We start from the raw sequence: 23,084 nt of genomic DNA, 5'->3' as shown, positions 1-23,084 counted from the left end.
TATTTCAGACCAAATGTGCATTAGTCTCATTGTAACATCCACACTGACTGTGGACTGCAGATTCTAATGAAATGGAACAAATGGGAAAAATTAGAGAAAAGGAAAAAGAAATCTGCTGTGTAACTTGTGTACATTAGATCTGAAATTTAAAACCTTCAAGCTGATATCCAGGGTTTTGTTCTTAACTTCCAGTTTTGTTCCAGCCAACGAACAATGCTTGTAAGTACTGGTTCCAATCTAAATGTTACCATTTTTGTCCATAGTTAATTCCATGCACAAAATTGTTCCTCTTGAAGCTGAAGCTGTCTCTGCAAATCAGTCTCTTTTTACAGAGTACTAAGCATTTATCTCATGAAATATGGTCCCTTGAAGTATTTCTGCTTTAAATATTTCTGCTGTAAATATAAAGAACAGCAAGGTCTGTATCTGGGAGAAAGACCTTCCATGATATGCATAAATTGCTGGCTGTATCCTCTCAATCTGACACAATCCTAAAGGGCTTAGTCAACATTTTCTGTTGTGATATTTGAATGTGAGCTTGGTCAAAAGTCTTGCTAATACATTGACATTCACAATAAAAATGCAATAGCAGAAAATATAGAACAATGAAATATAATAATGTCATGCAGTGTACTTTAAATGTTTCCAACAAAGAAACTAGAAAATGAAGCAAAGTTATATACAATGCAGATAATCTAATTTAGTAGGAATACACTGTTGGTTTCGGGTTTCTTTACTTGTTTAGTGTAAATCAGTGTGAATTATGTTGTTCATTCTGTTCCATTGAAATCTCTCTTAGCATGAGAGTTGGAAAAGTATCTATTGGAAATGAGCAGAAATTAATACTACCATGTACCCAAAGCATGTTTGTATTTCCTAAATACTGTGGAAAGCATGCCAAAACCAGCTTGGTATGTAGTTCTGTATATCCAAAACAGGATATACAATCATGTGCTAGTTCAGCCTGCACTTTTTTAACAACTAGATGGGACTTTAGTACCAAACACTTCCACTGGCACAATAGCTGGAATGCAAGAGTCTGAAACACAGACCCTTAAGCTTTGGAAGTACATATAAACCTTTGCTAGTAAAGCTGTATGATCTTTTTTTGCTCATTATTTTTATAACTAGCAAAGGCAGATTTCCAGGAACAGTTATTTAGGAGTGGTCTATTTTAGTTAGATTTTGGGAACTTTAATTTGTTCTTTTGTTTTGCAGAATAAATTAATATACCCTCTTCCCAGTTTGCCAATGAAAGTTTTGTCATTTACTTAAGTAGAAGTATGTTATCAAAACATGTGCAAAATGGCTATTAAATTGGGTCAAGGCTTGTCAAAGTGGAGTCAAAATCCTCACCAGAAAAGAGAGATGGAAATACAGTTTTCCACCTCACTCTTTATGTAAAAGAATATGTAAATATGCCGTACAGGGTTTTCTGAATATCAGCAAATACCAGCTGTGTCAGATCATCTGAAGAGTGAATTTGAGAATAAGAGTTTGTCCAGGCTGCAAAAACAAACTATGTTTGGAAATGTATTAGCTAGAAAATTTAAACAACCAGTTTTAAATACAGTCCAAGTAAGGCAAGTTGTATTTAAAATCATTTAGGTTGACTCTAAACTCCCTCCCTTTTCTGCCAGAGTTCAAGTAGCCTATTTTAAACATGGCTTGTTCTGCATACTGCTAATGCATGAAGTTAGATTCAAATTCTGTTTAACATGTCGATTGATACAAATAAGGAAATATCAGCAGGGTCCCCTACACTGGAGATATTCAAGGCCCGCCTGGACAAGTTCCTGTGTGATGTACTGTAGGTTACCCTGCTCTTGCAGGGGGGTTGGACTAGATGATCTTTTTAGGTCCCTTCCAACCCTTGGGATTCTGTGATTCTGTCATCTTAGCTCAGTGCTTTACACAGCGTGCTGAGCATCTTCATTTTAAACACAGTAGCCTATAGTAAGATCCTACTTGACTGTGCATTAATGAGTGTATTTTCAGAAGCAGATGGCACCAAAGCTTCAAGCCCAAGATGGATGTGATCTGAAACACAGAACAGTCTGTTACTTTCATCTTACTAGGAGCATGGTGCTCCTAGGCTACCAGTGCAGATGCAAGCAGGGGAGCTAAAAAACCCCACTTCGGCAACTAACGGTTTATACTCGTCTGTGTGACTTCGCACTGAAATCAAGTAGGAGCACAGGAATAACACAGCTATATTTATTGTATCTCAACTAGAATGTAGTGATCAGAATCTCAGCTTTTATTAACCTAGTTTTCCTGCCTGGAAGTGTAAGCATTTGCCAATAGTGACAATGTATGAGAATGACAGGAGCTTGAAAAAGTTTCCTAAAACCCAAATCTTGGTTGGTATAAATTGGCAACAACCCCCTGAACCCATGAAGCTACATTAGCATACATCAGTGGAGAAGCTGAACCTTGAACTGCAAAAACCCCTCCAAAGGCCCAGAAAACCAAACCAATTTTTTACTGTGTTTAGGACACAACCTTTGGATTTTTGAGCGAACAGGATAATTGTTATGCACTAGTTGAGCAATTACTTATTCTTTTGTAAGTTACTAGATTCTGTTTTTATGGATAAAAGCTTCAGTAAGAGCTGAAAACCTTGTGTCTCCACAGAAGAGGTCACACACAATGTAGCTGCACACTCCCCACCTTGTGATGCCTCAACCTGACAGTGGTGCCTGACCTGGAGACCCATGTCTGTGTGCCTCTGAGCTCCCTGGCTCCCTGTGAGGGACAGCAAAGGCTGCTGACAGAGTGAGTCCCAGAGAAAGCTGTAGCCTGTCAAGTCTGAGTTTCAGGTTTTCAGCCAGATACTAGTGTCAGTTTTCAAATCTTACTGGTCCTGACCAACTCTTAAGCATGGAAAAATGAGTGATCTGGATCTCATAAAGCACCAATTCACCATGCTTATAACACTTGTATATGCTGATGCACATGTACTCTTACAAAGGGTGTTCTGAAGTATTGTATTGCATGGCCTTTTGATTGGGGTCATTTGCAAGAAAACGAACTCGTGCTTCTTTGAGATTTTTTTTTTCTAAAAATACAAATTATTCTTTTTCTACATTTAGATATATTTCGCTGGTGCATTTTCCCATTAGAAGTAAGGCACAACTGTTACCATGTATTGAGTTCTCAAATCCCAAATTTAAGTGGTAAAACAAAACCCAGACTAAAGTGCCACAGTTTAGGATGTTAGTATTCCATTTTAAAGCTTAATCAGAGTCTTGTGTTCAAGCTACTGTGCTTCTTACTTTTGGTTTTATGTAATCAGGATCACTTGCCTTTTACCATTAATTACAATGTTTTAAGTTCTAGCTACAATTTTTCACTAGATGGCAGGATTCCACTGTCATGTTATCAGTAGCTTTACTTACAAAGCAACAGTTGCCCATAGCAGGAAAATAAGTCCCAAGTCTTGCAAAGTATCAAAACAAATGAAAAACCTAACAGTAATGAGAAAAACAAGGCATACACTCAATAAATCATAGCTCTGTTACTGAATATGATGAATATTATGGCCTGGCAATCATCGAAAATAATGATGAAAGATGTTCTTGTCCTGACACAGGAACTAAAAGCATCTTCTTTTATAAAAGAAGGTAATTTACTGTTTCTTACTGCAACTTACTGCTATTTGGGGAAAGGGTAACTGACCCAGTAAATTAAATTTAACTAATTAATAAATGTGTTGAGAGCTTAAGAGAATTGGAGCTTAAATAGCTAACCTGCTGCTCTAAAATACTACACCAAAGTCTGAAAAGCTTAACACTCAATGTGCTGGACTACCAAAATACTAATAGGTGATAAGATACATTTTAATCTCTCTTGCTCAGTTTAACAAGGCAGAATACACTGTATGATGATCAGTCCCAGTATCATTTCATCCAGTGGTATTTTGCTGACATCTGATCTCTGGACAAAATTTGTCTTTCTTGTATAGTAGAACAGAATACAGCTCCATACAGTTACATAAGCCTTAATAACCATGACAAATCTTCATTGTTGTACCAGTGGAGAAGCTGTTTCAATGGAGTAAGCACTGATTTTTGACAAAACTACTTTTTAACTATGACTTTTGCAACTTGGGGTTGCCAATTCCTCTTTTTTTTTTTTTTTTTTTATTTATTCTGAATTTCTACTGTGTGTCTTGCTCTCATTTTATACATGAAAATAATTATGAAGTGTTCAGTGATTAGTAATTAGTGTTCCTCATAAAACAGAAGAGGGAATGTTTGGCATCTATAAAAGCTGCTTCCAAGACTGGATAACTTTCCAAAACCAGAGATAACACAGTGTAATGCTTTGCAGGATTCCCAAAATAGTAAGAACATTTTCTCATTATAAAACTGTATTTATTCTATGCCTAGAATGTATCTATGTATCTATTCTATGCCTAAGTATCATAAATAGATTACTGTAACAGCATTTCCTAATATGAGATTCAGTTTTGTGCTTGCCGAGTACATTCAAAACCATACAGGGAATCAAATTGAAGCTGAAAGGTACACATCATTTCACTCTTTCAAACTTCTAACATGTAAGATGATATTTGCAATGCTAGCAAACTACTAAAAAGTAATCTTTTATTGACAGAAACATAATCAGCACTGGTAGAATCTCTGGAAAACATGTTAGCACATTCAAACAAGCATCACAGTAAGACCCACACCAACCATTTCACTGAAAGCAGTATATATTTAAACAAAATGTTCGCAAAATACTGATAACATCTTTCATGATCCTACCTTGGCGATTTGCAAAGGCTGCTTTTGCTCCTTGCCACCTTGCAATCTAAAGCCCCAAGGTGCCCCTCCACTCATAGCAATGCAGAAATAATCCCCTGTGCCCATTTTCCTGGTGCAGTTAGGCAGCATTCATTTACAGAACATGAAAAATTTGTCTTGCAGATGTTCAACGAGGTGGAGATTTGTCTGCAAGGCAGAGATGGAGCCCCAGAGCACCACACTGTTGCTGCTGCTGTGTACTGCACTAGCAAACGTAGTCATTCAGAAGAATGTAAGTGCTCCCTCCAATCAAGAGCTCAACCCACTCTTTCGTCAGATTCCTATGCTCAGCCCACCTTCAAAGTAAAGTAAGTAACATTGAGGAAATGCACACAAAGAAACTCGGCCATGAGGCAGAAAAGGCTGTGCTTAAACATAGTTCTTTTGACAGCTAAATCAAAACAACAGCAAAAAGAAGTGTATGTTTCCCAGTGACAATTTAGGATGTAAGTTTACTTTATTAAATGGTGCCAGATGTTTTAAACTCTAATGTACCCATTTCTTGCATTCATACTCCAAACAAAGAAGGAAGCAGAATCTCAAATGAAATCACACATATAACTGAGTAACTGATAATACTTAGATTGAACTGGGTTTATGATTTTCATCTCTACCCTGCATTTACTTTATTGAGCACTGCAGGTATCCAGGAAAAAAAAAAAACAAAAACAAAAACCCACAAAAAAAAACCAACACCAAAACCCAAAAAAAAACCACAAAAGAGATTTCTGATTTCCCTGTCTTGGGATTGTTTCTTTTGCCGGTTCTTTCTAACCTCAGTATAGTTAAACAGCCACTGCTATTTAGCAATGACCTGAATCATTATTAGACCCTAATAATACCTGTTCCTATGCAGCCTATTGCTTTTCCTACCAGAGAGAGGAGGAGGATTAGTGGAATGAAGTATTGGATCTCTCTCCTGATACTATCAACAGATGATTTATGTTTTGTCATTAAAGGGGAACCTTACTATAAAAAAAGATTCAGTGGGAAATTAATTTGCTCATGCCTTACAAGACCTGGGTTCAGTTCTAGTCCCTGTTGCTGACTTGGGGTAATGCATACTGCAAACAGCTGACTCCTCTAGGTCTAGCTGGAGTGGTTCAAGAGGTGACTGTTCTTCACCAAGGGATGAATATTGTCCTAGCTGAGTGTTAGCAACTGACAGCATAAGTGCTGTTACTCAACTCAGCCTTAGGTCAGTTAGCTTGACTTGAATTACATTGCATTTTGAACTAAGCTGGGTCTAAAGGAGGGTGTTCAGCAACTGGGTAGAAACATCTTTAATGACTAGGATAGCTTCTGAAACAAACACTTCTTGCTCTGAGACCCAGGTTGCTGGGGGTTGATGTCAGATTCCAAAAGCCTAAATTCCACAAATGTCCCTGTATTAAGTGTTTTTGGTTGGCTGGAATGGTGTTTTGAGCTTTTGTATTAGGCTGTCTTTTATTGTTTTGATAAAAAGGAATAATCAAATCTGACCTTTTATGACTGGAGTGTTGGCATGGAAGGTTATAGGCTCTTTAGGAAAGACAGGTCAGGCAGACAGCAAGGGAGCTGTAGCTGTAGCTATTTATGTCAGTGATAGGCTGGAGAGTATGGAACTCTGCCTGGGGACAGGGGGTGGATCAACTGAGAGTTTTTGGGTCAGGGTCAAAGGGAAAACTGCAGTGGGGGACATTACTATGGGGATCTGCTATAGGCTGCCCAATCAGGACTCTGTGGATGAAGCTGTCTGTAGACAGATAGATAGGAGCAGCCTCACACTTGAAGGCCCTTGTCCTCAGGGACTTCAACCACCCTGATATCTATTGGAAGGGACAGTACAGCCTGGCACAAGCAATCCAGTAAGTTCCTTGATTGTGTGGAAGACAACTTCCTTCTGCAAGTGGTAGAGGAGCTGACAAGGAGAGGTGCCATGCTTGACCTCGTGCTCACCAACAGGGAGGGACTGATTGGAAATGTGACGCTTCAGGGCAGCCTTGTTTGTAGTGATCATGAGATGGTTGAGTTCCAGATCCTCAGGACAGTGAGAAGAGCACACAGCAAGCTCACTGCCCTGGACTTCAAGAGAGCAGACTTTTGCCTCTTCAGGAACCTGCTTAGTAAGGTTCCATGGGATATAGCCCTAGAGGGCAGGGGGGCCCAAGACTGCTGGTTGCTGCTCAAGGATCACCTGCTACAAGCTCAGGAACTTTGTGTCCTGACAGGAAGGGAATGGGGCAAGAAGGCCAGGGGGCCTCCATAGATGCATGAGGAGCTGCTGAGAAAACGTAGCAGAAAAAAAGAAGCTTATAAAAGGTGGAAGGGAGGACAGGCGGCCTGGGAAGAATACGTGGACGTTGTATGGGAAGCTAGGGACCAGGTCAGGAAAGATAAGGCCCAGCTGGAATTGAGTCCAGTTCAACTGGCCAGGGATGTCAAAGATAACAGGAAGGGGTTCTATAGGTGTGGGCCCTCTCTGGAAGGAAACAGGAGAACTGGCTACTTTAGATTTGGAGAAGGCTGAAGTTCTCAAGACTTCTTTGCCTCAGTCTTCACCAGCAAGTGCTCTAGCCCTGCCACTGAAATCTTGGAAGGCAGATGCATCTGGCACACCCCCTGCACAGATGCAGGGACTATTGGAATGAAGACCTTAGGCCCCCTGTAGGAGAGGATCAGGTCTGAGATCATCTTAGGAACCTAAGGTGTTGGTTGATGAGAAACTGAACATGAGCCAGCTTCAGTGTGCGCATGCAGCACAGAAACCACCCAGGTGCTGGGCTGCATCAAAAGGAGCATGACCAGCAGGTCAAAGGAAGTGATCCTGCCCCTCTACACTGCTCTCATGATACCCGACTTGGAGCACTGTGTGCAGTTCTGGTGTCCTCAACATAAAAACAACATGGAGCTCTTGGAGCAAGTCCAGAAGAGGCCATGAGGATGATAAGGTGTTGAGGGCTCTTTAACAAACAATGGGCATGTGAGCGATCCAGGACTCTTGCCATTGGTTAGAGTTTGTAGTAAGGGTTAACGGCCCAGTTCAGGTTACTTCAGGGCGAAGTTGTGGCCACGTATGCGGAAGTTCCGCAGGAGGGAAACAACTCCCGGATGCTGAAGAAGGGACCAATCAGCTAGTATTGCTCCTGGATGCTGAAGAAGGAACCAATCAGCTGTCTTTGCATTATGTGTAGAAACCAATCACTATAAATCTTAAGCGCGGGACCAAGCTTGGAAGCTATAAAAGGCAGTGCTCTGAAGTGAATAAAGGTCAGTTTCTGATTACATTAATCGGTGTGCTGTCCATTGATCTTCTGCAATCAGGGGACTGGAGCACCTCCTGTATGAAGACAGGCTGAGAAAGTTGTGGCTGTTCAGCCTGGAGAAGAGAAGGCTGCGTGGAGACCTCATAGCAGCCTTCCATCGGAAGGGGGACTGTAAGGGTGCTGGAGAGGGACTCTTCATCAGGGACTGTAGCAATAGGACAAGGGGTAACAGGTTTAAACTGAAACAGGGGAAGTTCAGGTTAGATCTAAGGAAGAAGTTCTTTACTGTGAGGGTGGTGAGGCACTGGAATGGGTTGCCCAGGGAGGTTGTGAATGCTCCATCCCTGGTAGTGTTCAAGGCCAGGCTGGACAGAGCCTTGGGTGACATGGTTTAGTGTGTGGTGTCCCTGCCCATGCCAGGGGGATTGGAACTAGATGATCTTAAGGTCCTTTCCAACCCAAATCACGATTCTATGATCTCTGTTTCTATACTTCATATACTTTTTGTAGAAAAAAATCAAGGAGAAGCACCCTTGCATTGAATGATAACGTATTTAATGGTAATTTGTACTAGACATAGATGCTTCTATCTCCTTTGACCATAAAAAAGGACAGTGTAAAATGATGAAACAGTCGTTCAGTCATTGCTTGGTGGTTTTATAACAATGATTCCAAACACATTGCTGCTTATTTTTTCCTTCTTAGGATGATTTTATTGCTTGCTCTGCAGTAAGAAAAACATGTGATGTTTGTAACTATCTGTAAGTATCTATAGCTTCTTGTAGGAAGTCATCCCTGTCCTGGGTTTACCAGGAGCCGTTTTGCTCCTTCTTAGTAACTGATGCAAGCTCTGTGTTTTGACTTCCAGCCTGGGAACAGAGCTGATAACACCGATTGTTTTTAATTGTTGTTAAGTAATGTTTATTCTGGCCAAGGACTTTGTGAGTCTCATGCTCTGCTGGGGATGAGGGGAGGCCGGGAAGAAGCAGAGACAGGACACCTGACCCAAACTAGCCAAAGAGGTATTCCATACCACAGCACGTCATGCCCAGGGAGGTAACTGGGAGTTACCTGGAAGGGCACACTCTCTCTTTGGGGGGGTCGAACTCATTCGGCGGTGGTATCGTATTCTTTTGTTATTTTCTCTTACCAATATTATCATTGGTGGTAGCAGTAGTGATTTGTGTTATACCTTAGTTACTGTGCTGTAACCCGTGGGAGTTACATTCTCTTGATTCTCCTCCCCATCCCTGCAGGAGCGGGGAGGGTCGGGGTGGGGGGTGAGTAGACGAGCTGTGTGGATCGGTTTAAACCACGACAATCCCTAACTACACCATGACAGAACGAATCACCTTTTCTTCTCTGAATTTGGATCCTACAGATTGATTTGACATCCCCCACTTCTTGGAGCAGAAGAAACTGACTGAACAATCCTCAGCCACCTTTTCCAGGCACTTATTTCATAGACCTCTTACATATCCATCTCAGTTATCTTTTTTCAGTGGAAAAATAGACTAGTCATTCTTTATGCAGAAGGTGTCTCACACCTTTTACCTTTCATTATCCTCTTTGACTTTCTTTGCATCCTCTGTCGTTCAATATGCTTTTTGAGGTGAAAGCTGGAATGCCACACTATCTTCAGACTGCAAAGTTGGGATTTTGACCATAACGTGATATCATCTCTTTTGTTCACTATTTGCTAACCCAAACATTTCTAGCACTTGATTTACTTTTTCAGATGCTGCTGAGTAGATGTTTTCATGGAACTATCTTTTAAAAGTTTAAAATTTTGTCTAGTGATAGTTCAAACCCCATGTTTTATATGTGAATGTATGGGTTGTTTTCCCCATGTGTATCACTTTATATTTCTAAGCCATGTTACAGTATGGCTGCTTAGTTTCCTTAGAAGCCCTTGGTGAAGGAATTTGTTGAAAGCCTTTTGTAAATCCAAGATCAATCACATCACGCTTATCCATGTGTTTTTTGATCCCCTGAAACAACTGCCTTATGTTTGTGAGGCAGGACTTCCTTTTATGAGAACCTTTTCAACTCTTCCCAGATGAGTTATGTTTATCCAGATATCCACTTTTCCATATTGTAGTTTCCATCTGTTTGTTTTGAACAGATATCAGGCTGGTAGGCTTGTTGTTTTCTGACTCTTTGAATGGCACTCTAATCTCAGGTAATAATTTTAAGTAAGAGTCAGCTATTTCAGCCTTGAATTCCTTTAAAGCTCTGTGTGGTCTTGCTGACTTCTTAATTTTATTTGCCTCATCTACTCTTACTTGTCCGTAGTTTTTCTTTTCTTATTGTAATAATTTATGATTCTGAACAGTTTTACTCTAAGTGGGTTTATCTAAAACTAATTTATATCAAGTAGTTTTGTAGCTGAGTTTGGAAGACATTCTGCAAAGATGAGAAGAAATAAGATGTATGTTTGTCTTTCATTCAGCAATAAAAGGGAATCTGTCATTTCACTGGCAGTTTCTTACAATAGTATCCTTAGGTCTGAAATTCTTTAAAAATGCAAACCTTTCCAACCATTCCTTAGTAATGAAGAAAGAAAGGGGGAAAGGGGATATCCTGTTCTCTAATTTATGGGCAGTATTCTACTGCTGTAAATACCCAGATGGTCTGATTTCCTCCTTCTTATGTGTTTAATTTTCTTTTTATATGATATTTTCACATAAAACAAACACAAGCTAGTTAGCTAAAAATTCCTGTTTTAGCAGCTTTCTAGTAGACTCTATCTGTATCATCTGTAAACAATTTAATAAATAGACTACTCAATTTATTGTAGGATATGATTTTAGCCAACTGGGAGAATCAGTTGGAAGGGAAAGGAAAAAAAAGATAAAAAAAAATTGTCAGTGCTTATTCAGTACTTACTTGTTTGTTTGTTAATTGCATGGAAAAAAATCCACTTGTAAATATATAGCTAGTTTAATGGAACAAAAGATAAAATCATAGCCATGCCACTTAAGAAAACATGACATAACATGACATGCAGTCTCTGAAATGAAGTAGAAATAGCCTCTTCTAATGTATCCTTCAAACCAGATTTTTTCTAGAAGCAGTTTCTGCAAGCTGGTAATGTAAAGCAATGTTATTCTATAAATAATAGATTTAATAATAAAAAATTAATAATAAAGCAATATGTTACTCTCCCTAGCCCTTCCCTAATAACATTCCTTGTTTCATAGTAGTACAGCTCAGTAATCGCCTAAGTTACAAGCAAATTTCAAAAGGCAAAGTTAACCATCATTTCCCCAAACCTAACAGAAGAAGAAAAATGCATTTCTGCTTACTTCCTACCCATAATTTTTGCTCTTTTGACTTTAGAAACAACAGGGAACAGAACTACATGGAAAGGATTTATTTTCCAGAAAAGGTAGAAAATGACAGACAAGTGAAATATATTGATGGATGATTCAGATGCATGGCTCCAGCTAACATTCATTAAAGATGATTGCTCTTCATTTTTTCCCATCAAATTTCTCATCCTACATGAGAAATTGATAAAATCCAGATGTTTTGATTGTATGATGAACCTTGCAGTGCAGGAGGGTATTTCTCGGCACTTACGCTAGTGAGTGCCATCCTAGATGCTTGTAATGGATTTACCATTATGGTTTTAGGATGTGTTGGTGGATAGGGAAAGGGGGAACAGGCAAAAGAAGACACTTTCCTCCAAAACACAGAAAGTTTGATATCCTTGAGCATAACTGATAGGTAACACAATAAATAGAAATTAATGCAGAGAGAGTTTCCCTGTAACTTTACAATTCACCATGTCAGGATGTAGGTTAATGAAGATCTGCTCTCTAAGCATGTGCCTGGGTGGCAACATATCACAGGCTGTCTGTAGCCAATCTGATTACTAATTTTCTCTTGGGACTTGGAGAGCCTTTTAGGTGTCTATCTCCATTTCATTTTGATTCCCAGGAGATGGGATGACTATCTTTTTGGCTTCAGGAGTTGGGAAAATTCTGATAAAAGATTCTAAAATTAAAAACCCCAACTATTTATGTTTTGGCAGGGGAAGGTTGCATTGCATTCTTCTTATTAGAGCCGACAGGAATCAAAATTTATCTTCCATGTAAAACCTTTTGAGTCTTGAATGAACATGCATGTAAATAGGTGTTCTGTGTTCCTCACCTCTGCCATAATACTTCACCCTACTCTTTGATTGTCATTTAAAGTTGGTGGTTAAGTAACACAATACCTTTTTTCTATCTTTCATCTTAGTCCGCTTTTATGATCTCCCCTACTCCTACTGAAATAACCTAGTGCAAACATTTCATGCCTACTTTCTGGGCTAAACAAATATACCATGCTAAACTCTCTTCCAGTGTACTGCAGTGAAATGAATCAAGAGTATCATATTCAGTTAGAAAATATATTTTAATCATAGCTATGAATTAGGCCGAAATAGTCTGCCAGATTTTGAAATTATGCTTTAATGTGGAATTGAAGATTGAAAAGATCTTGAAGAGTTAACATTAGTCTGATGAATACTCACCTGCATCAAATTTCATCTTTCAAATTTTGTTTACTATTAGCTAGCATAAAAATTATTAACTCCCTTTTACTTGTTGCTTTTAAAGAGCTCAGTGACTGATTACATGCATGGCCACAGTACAACATAAAAACCAACTAAGTTTGCATTGCAGTTTGAAGCAGGTGTTTGTCACTAGGAAGGCTCATAAGATTTAATTCATCAGTACTGAAAAGAAGAATGGGAGGCACAGTTGAGTTACTATACCACAGAGGTCTCGGGAAGCTAGGGTTCTGTTTTTACACTTACAAATCCACATTTAATTTTTGGTCTGGGCCTGTAAAATGGGGAAAATAGCCAATACACAGTGTAACCTTGAGAAAGCTGCTTGAACTGCTGAAAATCTCTGTTTGTAGTTTGATAGTTTGAAACTTCCTGTAGCACCCTGTTCTTCCCTCTTTCCTCCATACTACAAAATAAGATGCAAACTTTATAAGGCAATTTCTAACACTAACTTCGCAAATACAGTGAAGTATTTTTTCAGTCTGAAAGTTTTGCAGTGTATTTTCAGAGTGCTCCAGCAAGTGTGATGTTGGTGGTTTCAACTACATCATCTAGCAAAATGACACTGCATAAGGAGTTGCTGTGGCATCAAGTTACATCTGCAAAAAGCTAACAGTATTGCCTGCTCTTTGCATTTGGATAGTTCTGTTTATAGATTTTTACCAGAGAAGCAGTAACAACAAAGATGATACAACAAAAGGACCTCCCTGCGTGAAATCTTACCCCCCATGCAAATGACTGCAACAGATTTAAAAGCAGCCCAGGTATCTTCATTCCTGGCTATAGGAACAAAAGTCTGCCCTCCAAAAACACCTTGACATCTAACCCCTGCTAATCCTACATTTTTGCTTGGACCCAGTTTCTAGACTTCTTGCCAGGATCCAGTTTACAGGCTTCTCAGCTCCTTCTGTCTTTGGTACAGGCTTTTTGTGATGTTCTACTTTTTAGCTGGTGTTGTCATATATCTGCCAGATTTCCAGACAACTGCTGACGTCTGCAAATCCTGAACAAGTGTTTGTTGTGCCTCCACAAAGCAAAACTAATGTGTGCTCTGTGACACCAAGCGTGATGTAGAATTTTTGCTCCTGTCCTTTCTTATTTTCATGCCAGCTGCATCTCCTGTTCCTTTGTTGCATCTATCATATACAAATAATGTGATAGATTTTCTTAAATTTAATTTTTATTTTCTTTGATTGCATTCTGTTATTTTTGTTGATGATGGGAAGGCATCAAGTAGTTTATACTAAGGGTATCCATATAGCACAAAATAAGTATTTTGAAAAACATTTTTGTAATCAATGCTGGTAGTTTTATAAGAGGCGGATGGTTTATTGGTATGTAAGACCTCTGTTATTTTCCCTTGATCAGGTAGAAGATTTTTACTTCCTCATTAATGGTGGTGTAAAGCAGAAGCACAGTGAATGTGAGTATGAATAAACATGTCAGCGTTTGCATCTTTTGTAATTTCAGAGTGATTTTGAAGTGCTGTTTTTCTTACGTGACAGATTCATTCCACAGTTAGGAGTATTTGTCAGTACTAACAATTAGAAATCAACTTACCCTGCCTGTGATACCAACTGATCAGAGAAAGGAAGTCATATATGAGTTGCAGTAGGCAATCAGTTATGTGGAACAAATATGACTGACGTACAGTAGGAATGTACTTGCAATATGTTGAATTATCACTAGCACTGGCTGAAATAGAACTGTGTTAGTAACTGGACAAATGGAAAATATGCACTGTAAATTCATCCCATGTCTTCCAATGAGAAACCAAATGAATCAGTCAAATAGCTAGTTTGCTATAAAGAGTTTACTGAAATAGATACTTCTTTTTTTAATGATAGTGACCTTATTTGAGTACTCTTCTATAGCAGGACTCCACTAACAGGTCAGAAATTTTATACATGAAAAGAAAACATAAAATGAAAGAGTGAAAGTAAGTCTACTTCAGATGCTTTTGAATGTAAAAGTTAAATATATCTATTCATACATTCAGTAAGCAAACACAAAAGGGATTGTATAACTTCCTGCTGTCCTTTCTCAGATGGCTTAATATTTATTCACAGTGCTTTATATATCATACATTATTTGTAAGATCATAAGTTCTTGTCTTTCTTTTTATGTCATAGTTTGTTATGTAGCAGTTACAGCAAGTTAATTAAGTCTTGTTTTTTTTTTTTTTCTTTAAGAACTGGTAGTACGATCTTCCACTCTCGTGAGTCTTAGACAGTACTAAAATAATTAATAAAAGATAATTGCATTCCGCAACTGAAACATCACAGCAGTTTTCTCAGAACACCATCTTTAGCTCCTGTAAATGTTCCAGATCAAGTAGCCAGAAAGCTGATTTCATTAGAAAACCAAAATAGCAACAATCAGGGAGAGCAAGTGGAGGGGCCTCACAGTTTGCAGATACCAAAAATACAGAGACTTGAACTAGCCAGAAAGTGGTTTTTTTTTAAAAGAAAGCAGCCACAGTCAGTTTTCTGAAGCACATCTGCTTTTGTAATGCATGGCTTACATAGAACTTGCCACATGTGGACCACAGAGCATTTTATAACAGAGGAATTTATAATAATTTCTGTTTTACTGAGTTTCAGGGAAAGAAAGTGGGTTTAACTAGCAAGGACCAGCTTCACAAGAATTCAGGACCTTGGCTTTCAGGCAAATGCCCTTTTTGCAAGACCCAAAGTCTCTCCTAGGCAAATAATAGCATTAAATACTCTTTGATTTGCACATTAGCTTGTGCTAAGCCTGTATTTTAAGGATATTCTCTACATGAAAAGGTTGGGTTTGGATTTAGTGTTCCTGGAATCACATGTTGTCTTAATGCAATGCGCTATGAGATAGAGACCTGGAGTTCTGCACAGTTTGTCCATGAGGGGCTTTTAAGTAGTAACAGAAGTAACATCAGAGAACAGATCAATCCCAAATGATTAAAATAATAATCATAATAAAATATATATATATTGGTCTCCTGGAAGATTTAAGTTAGCCCTCTACAGAGCCTGTATTGGTTCTGTATCCAGCAAACTCCCAGGCTAACGGATGACTATGCATTCTCTTTGTTTCAGAACTAATAGAATAAATTTTAGTGAGAACTGTAACAGTGAGATTTTTAGAGGCAGGGCATTTGCTATTTTTCAAATGTACATCAAAAAAGCATACAGATGTAGACGAAGTCTTCTATTTACTTCACTGGTACAAACTCCAAATTGGGTCTGAAATACACGGAATTACATTAGTTTTGAGCAGCATTGCATAGGTACAACTTCAGGATAAACTGATTGTTAGAGGTAATTTAATCTATGATATCTTCATTATTGATGATGGTGATAGAGAATACACCAGTCTATTTCTCAAATTTTATTATACAGTTTAATTAAGATCATATAATTAAAATGAAGTGACAGCAGTTTAGCAATCCTGAAATCTCATTTTTATGAAATTACTTTAAAGACCAGGAATGCACTTAAATCTGTTTCTTCATTTCTGAAATTGAAAACCTTAAATTACTTTTAATGTTTTATGTGGAAACTGAAGATAACTACTACTTGTAGCTTCAAAAGAGCCAGACCGTGTCATTATGGATGCCTTTTTTCTGTGTTCCAGGCTGAAGGACAATGGAAGCGAAGGTGCAGCCTCAAAAAAAGGCATCTCGATCCATTTCGGGAGTGGGCCTGAAACAGGGGAAGAACTGAGAATGCCAGAGCATCTCCTTGCTATCTTTTGTTGATCTCCTCTTTCAGTTTCACTAAAGCTGATTTCAGAGAAGAGAAATCTGATAGTAAGTATCCAGCGGCCAAGTTAAGTGCATGGTTCTTGAGTGCTGAATTATCCACAGCTGCTTACCGTTAATAGCTATGAGCCAGACAGGACAGGACTGGTGGGACAGTGAGCTGCCTGTCTCCACAACAACATAGGGAATGTCCAAACTTAAAGCCATTATTTTCCTCAGTGGTACGGTATTTTGAAAGAATATTGCATAGCTTAAGATAATTGTATGTGTCCATATAACCAGCAAGAGACAGGAGCAGCAGGTGAAACTATAGCACAGCAATGCTGAAAGGCATTGTTTTGAATCCTGCTTATGAAAGAAGAGTCACTGATACTCTGCAGCCAAAACTACATCCAGTTTGATGCTTATCACCTTGTGGACTAAATTTTCCATTCTGATTGGACAGTTTTGAGACATTTGAAAGGTTTTAGATTTTCTCTGATACATCCAACAGTACTGGCTCCAGTTTTTATTATTTGGTGGTGAATCCAGCTCTGGATAGCAAAACATTACTTTGCTTGCTGAGGCTTCTTGAGAGTCTTTCATGTAAAGAATGCCCCTGTATCCCTTCATTTTGACATCTGCTTCAAAGGCACTGGGTTTCTTTCAGAACTATTTTGCATGGTAATGAATGCTTTTGACAGTCTTGTCTGAGGTAGCCATTACTGAGATTTAGCACCATGTAAAACACTTCACTACTTTCAAAAGCTTTATTACAGGTGTGTAACAAATACTCATATAAGAAAGCCTATGAAGCATAAATTCCATATGAGTTATAAAATATGAGTTATGAAGCTGGTTTTGATCTTATTATCTTGTTGCTAATCCTCTGCTAATCCACTTTTCTTATTTTTTTATTGTGTGGGGTTTTTTTTCTTTAGCACCACAGTGAACATTTTGGTTTTGACCAGAAGCGTCGCCTCACCAATACATCTTTTGCATGTTACTACTATATTTCTACTTTGTCACTTAGGAAAACATTGACTCTGTCTTGTAACCAAGGTAGTATTTATAAATGTACTTGAACAGTAACTGAAACTAGGGCATGCAAACAGGTAATGTACCTGTGTCATGTTTTGCTGTAGATATTCAGGTGGCATAATTTTACATATTGTCGTGGTTTAAACCCAACCACAAAAGCTCGTTCACTCCTTCCCCCCCTTCTTGCCTTCCCCTTGCTCCTGGAGGGACGGAGAGGAGAATCGAAAAGAATGCAACTCCCATGGGTTGAGATAAGAGCACTTTAGTAACTAAGGTATCACACAAATCACTACTGCTACCACCAATAATAGTAATGATAAAAGAAATAACAAGAGGAAAGAATACAACACCTCAACACCAGCCAACCAATAACTCACCCTACTCCCCCCAGCCGAGCACCGACTGATACCTCGTCCAACCCTGCAGTCCCCCAGCCCTGCCGGGTAACTCCCCGTTACATCCTGGGCATGACGTGCTGTGGTATGGAATACCTCTTTGGTCAGTTTGGGTCAGGTGTCCTGTCTCTGCTTCCTCCCAGCCTCCCCTCATCCCTGGCAGAGCATGAGGCTCAGAAAGTCCTTGGCCAGACCAAACATTTGAGCAGCAACTAAAAACATCGGTGTTATCAGCTCTCTTCCCAGGCCAAAAAATGAAAACATAGCACTGCACTAGCTACTAAGAAGGAGAAAAATGACTGCTACTACTGAACCCAGGACACACATATATATAAATATATTGCCACAGATGAAAATGTGGTTTTAAGGGACATAGGAGAAAAAATATCATATTTTTAGGACGTTTCAATGTTTAAAGAGGAATTTCACCCACCCCTAATGTATAAGGAAAAATGAATTGATGGTAACAGCTATAGGCTGCATGTAGGTTTCTAGTCAGGCTGCTCCTTGTCTTCCTCCCTGGGACGCCACTGCAGCCCGCTGAGAGCTTTTTCCCAAGCTCTTTTCCCCGAGCCCTCCGCCGCTGCAGCCACAGGCAGCGGCAAACGTGTCTTCTGCGCGTCGCGCCAGGCTGCAAATGCGGCAGCTCCACCACGGTGGCAGTGTCCGGTCCGGGATGCGCGCCGCCCCCCAAGCTCTCTGCGCGCCCTGCTACCACGGCGTCGCTGCCGGCAGTGCGCAGGCGCAGCTGGCGAGGCTGGGCGCGCGCCGGACCGGGGCGGGGGGGTGGGAAGAGACGGTTGCGCGCGGACGGGCTCGGACGTGGCAGTCGGCTGAGTGTGCCTGAGCAGAGTGGTGCGGCTCCCAGGTAACAGTCCTAACAGTCACCCCGGTCTCGCGGCCCATCGCCAGGGCTTGAGCGGGCGTGCATCGTGTGTGCTCCTTCGGGTGCAGAGTGGGGGATCGGGCCGTGCCGGCAGCGCGGCGCTGGGGTGAGTGGCTGCGGGGACGCTCAGGGGCCCGCCATGCGGGGGAATGGGGGCCTGCGTGCAGCAGCAGCAGGAAGGTGGAGGAGCTGCACCCTACCTGAATAGGGCGGGGAGGCCGCTCGTTTGGGACGCTGCCCCTGAAAGCCGGCTCGGCTGGCAGGTGTCCTGCGTGGAGCGGGGAGGTGGGACCGACCAGGTAGCGAGACCTGTTGCGATGCTGTAGTGACTGAAAATTCTTGGTTAATGGGGGCGGGAATGCTAGCTAAATGCAGGTTTTGCACTGGATTGGAGTAAATTTAAGCATGTGTCTTGACAGCTTGTTCCAGAATGTGTTATTAAAAGATGCACGAAACGTCATGTGTGTAGCTATATTGCATTTTGTATATATGTGTGTGTGTGCATACATAGATGCACAAACCCTGAAGACTGCCAAATTGAGACTGCAGCATGCCTTCGGGAGGGACAGCACCTCTGATAATATGCTACAGTTTCTCTTAAGAGATAAGAAGTTATTAGTTCTCCTTATGTTGACCAAGAATGTGATCCTCTGTTTTTGACTCTATTGTATATATGTGTGTAGTGGAGTTTACATCTTCATAGATATATCAGTGCAGTAGAACACTGCATAGGTATAGTAACCCTGTGAGACACAAAAAGATGACAACTGATTCTGTAACAGGGGTAAATTAAATTGTGGAGAAGTGTGGTCATTACTGTTGTTTCTCAGTCTGTGGGGTGCAGGGTAAACTAGTGTACAGAGAGAGGAAGAATAAGGTTTACATGTCCTTCTGTGTAGTGACTCTTGTAGTAAAAAAACCCAGGAAAAGGTCTGGGTTTAGCAGATCCTCTGATATTTCTTACCCAGTTTCCTGAGTGAATCTGTAGGTCTCTTGTTAGAACCTGTTAAACCTTGTTAGAACCTTGTTAAAACCCTAGGTGATCAGTTTCAATTGATATTTTGGCTGGTGCCTGCAAACTATTTTTATTGTGTGTTGGTATATATACATATCTTGAGAAGGGATTAAATATGTTTAATGTTAAATAGAATCTGGAACTACGTTGAATAACTGACATAATTTTGCTTATGGTAGGAATTCCTGTCTCTTCGTCACAACCTCTGTGTGTTTATGCAGTCTGTGGGAAGTTTGACGTGGCAAGATTTTTTTCCTTTTTTTTTTTTTCGCTTGTGTGTGACTAAGTAAGCAGTGGAGGAAGTCATTTCCCCTGAATGCTGTTGCAGCTAAAGGCGTTGGCTGTCATAGATGCCCCAAAGCGAAAATTTCTTCTGTTATATGGATATAATATGTATTTGTGCCTTTGTAATTTTGTAGGTTATTTAGTGCTGACTTTCTGTCTTTTAGGACAACTGAAGTGCACACTGCCACGTCTTTTCTGATGTGGCTGGAGGAAGGAAGAAAGTACAGCTGGAAGCATGAACCCTCTCTGTTTAAATGTTGTTTTTATTCTTCCTATATTTGCCTTTTAACCAAGAAGACTGTTTTGAGAACAGTTTGAGACTTTCCTTTGACTTTTTTTCCACCTGCACAACTATTACTTACAGTTTTTTCTCTCATGGGCCTGGAAGAGGTCAATACCATTCAAATAAATTCAGTGATTTGTTTAAATTAATGCAGTATGTGGTAGTGCTGAGGAAGCTAAGCAAGTAAGTAAGCAAGCAAGAAAAACCACTAGTTTCCCCTGACTTCCAGGTCCCTTTTTTTTTTCCCCATCAGATGTCTTTTGTCTTTTTTTGTGCATGAATACCGTTCACAGCCTTTTAAAACGTTTGAAGAGTAATAGCCGGTGTCACTTTCTCTTTTGCAGATTTTTAAAGAGGACCCAGTACTTGGAATGAGAATATTGTGATCATGAGTCAACAGGGTTATGTTGCAGCTCCTCCATATTCCCAATCCCAGACAGGAATAGGAGGCTTTTCTTCAGGTTTTGGACCACCTAATTCTTCACTTCATTATGGGCATTATGGGGACCCTAACTCCTCCTGCTCAGCACCTGAACCAGGTATGAATTTGGCTTATGTGTGTTTTTGGAGTCTACTTTCCTATAGAGGCATTTTGCATCTCTCTTTCTTATTTGTGTGAACACAGAATGCTCAATTTTACGCTGCTGCTGCTGCAAGAGGGTCCTGCACTACCTTTATCTGTGTTGTTGATGCTCAGATGTTGATGTAAGATGCATGGTAAAGTTCACAGCCTTCATGTGTGAATTTCATTGTCCAGGAAGCAGTAGGCACCAACACTTAATCCTGTATTATGAGTGATACAGACTACAGACAAATACAAAACAAGTGATTTCTGGGAATAGAGAAATATTTCTCAATTCATATGTGTTAATGGCAAGGAAGGTCTCAGAAATGGACAAGAGACCTTTGTCCTACTGAATTCTTGAGCACAAACTTGCCTATGAGAGTGAGCTGATGTTCTCCTGCTTGCTTACTGGATGGTGTATTTGGATAATGCTTGGTAAGTAGAGACCATTTGCTTTATAATCATTTAGGAGACAGTTACTTTCTTTGAGGAAGAGCACACTTGGGTACAAGCAAATTACAAGCAAAGGAAATACTCCATTTATTTCTACCAGCGTAATCATGCTACAGATAATGTTACTGGCATCCAACAGATACATTGTCTTGTTTTGTTGGCTGTCCTTGTCTCTCCTTTGCTCTTCATTAATTTCAACTTGCAATATGTGGCTTCAGGTCTTTCAGGAAACATGAGTATATGGTTGTGGAAGCTTACAAAAATAATAATTTGAAAGTATGGAATTCAAGTCTTTGTTGCTGTCAGATATGTTGGTCTGATTTCAGTAAAGCATGCTAGACTACTGAGTTGGGGCTGTCTAAAATATCTAAAAGAGTAAAGTTTCCTCTTCATTCTAAGTCTACTAATATATGTAACCAATATAGGGAGGCACCATCTCAATGTTTTGCCTGATGTCACGGGGGGAAATTAGTTAAAATAGCAAAGATGTCCAAAATAAGGAATCTGAAAACATGTATTTGTTAAAATTTTAATAACATTCAAGTTATAAGTTACATTAAAATTTATTTGAGATGGTGGAGTAGTGTAATGACAAAAGTAACTATCCAAGTGTATTGAGGTTTTTCAAATATTCTGTGGTGTCCTCAATTTTTTTGTTCTTCGTGTTTATCCAGTTTCTTTAAAACTTCTTATTAAAGACAGCAGGAGTTGTGCTGCCTTAATCCAATGCTGAATATAGTAAAAAGATAGAACTGCTCGTGGTAACTGGCTTATTAGAATGCTTGGGAAAAATACCACTTTTGGTACCAAACAATTTTTTATGTTAATTTAAAGGAAAATACGTAAAAAAAAATACAGGTTGAAAAGCGTGTTTATTCAGCACTGCTGTTTGCATAAGTAATAGTCTCTTCATAGTCACCTTGTAAAGATTGTTCCAAGTTTTCTTTCTGACCAAGATCTCTGAAATCAAAGGAACCTCTTGATTCTATTTCTAAAGATAACTGAGTGACAGCGAATTACCTGTATCCCAAATTGAATCGGAGGGTCTGTTTGTTCATTCTTGCTTCTTACTGTTCCTCTTGGGTTCTTTTGCTGAAAAGTTACTAACTACTGTTTGCTTCCTTTTTACTATGTTCTTTTTCTTATCTGCTTCTCTAGCTGACCAAAATCGGTTATTTGTTAACACAGAATTAGTGAGGTTGAAAGGGATCTCTGGAGGTCATCTGTTACAACTCCCCTGCTCAATCAGTGCCACCTAGAGCTAGTATTCTTATTGTTAGAACAGGGCCATATGCTTGTATTTCTTAGCTATCTTATGCTTTCTTACAGGGTTCGTATGTAAAAGTACATCTTCTTTTGCAGGTGTGCCAAAATCAACTGTGCCTTTTGGATCCTCAGCTTCTGTTGGGCCTCCACCACCTGGTACACATCAATTCAGCCAGACCAACTCTCAAAATGGGCCCAGTACACCAGAGCAGCAACCACATAGGTGACTTTCAAGAATTAATACATGAGATCTAAGCTATTTGACTGCTGTTACCTCTCTTTAGCTGCTTCACTGACATTTAAGTATGGCATCCCTTTAATTTTCAGTAGTTCTGACTTAACTCCAGTTCTGAACTGCATCTTCTAGTTTGGTTCCTTGTGTTAAACTGCCAGATCCTACAGTGTGATCTGTAGTCTCATTAAATTCCATTTGACAGAAAACTCTTTATCATGCATTGTTTGGGTTTTTTTAGTCTTCTTTCTTGATCTTAGACCCATTGCTTCAAAGCAATATCACAGTGGTTATGTTGCAGGTAGTTGTAAGTGGGTAAATATGC

General features: G+C 39.7%; 2 protein-coding genes across 6 annotated transcripts in view; one reads left to right on the top strand and one right to left on the bottom strand.

Moving 5' to 3' along the window:
- The window catches only part of SYNPO2 (synaptopodin 2), an 88,096-nt gene extending 83,087 nt beyond the window's left edge, over positions 1–5,009 (bottom strand). Inside the window, exon 1 of the mRNA XM_065685563.1 lies at positions 4,773–5,009. Within this exon, the coding sequence (XP_065541635.1) occupies positions 4,773–4,901 (129 nt within the window). The 5' untranslated portion in view covers positions 4,902–5,009. The remainder of the gene's footprint in view (positions 1–4,772) is intronic.
- An 8,992-nt stretch (positions 5,010–14,001) lies between these two features.
- The window catches only part of SEC24D (SEC24 homolog D, COPII coat complex component), a 65,616-nt gene continuing 56,533 nt past the window's right edge, over positions 14,002–23,084 (top strand). For 2 of the 5 annotated variants that reach the window (XM_065685674.1, XM_065685642.1), the window contains exons 1-3: positions 18,559–18,642; positions 20,588–20,782; positions 22,624–22,750. In XM_065685674.1, the coding sequence (XP_065541746.1) occupies positions 20,632–20,782; positions 22,624–22,750 (278 nt within the window). In that variant the 5' untranslated portion in view covers positions 18,559–18,642; positions 20,588–20,631. Of the gene's footprint in view, positions 14,041–16,232; positions 16,408–18,558; positions 18,767–20,404; positions 20,427–20,587; positions 20,783–22,623; positions 22,751–23,084 lie in introns of those variants that run through there. The other 3 variants (XM_065685655.1, XM_065685648.1, XM_065685664.1) reach the window with 3 other exon arrangements.

The sequence above is a fragment of the Lathamus discolor genome, chromosome 1 (genome assembly GCF_037157495.1).
Source record: "Lathamus discolor isolate bLatDis1 chromosome 1, bLatDis1.hap1, whole genome shotgun sequence".
In the NCBI taxonomy this organism is placed as follows: domain Eukaryota; kingdom Metazoa; phylum Chordata; class Aves; order Psittaciformes; family Psittacidae; genus Lathamus; species Lathamus discolor.
This window is presented reverse-complemented; position numbering and strand designations above follow the sequence as displayed.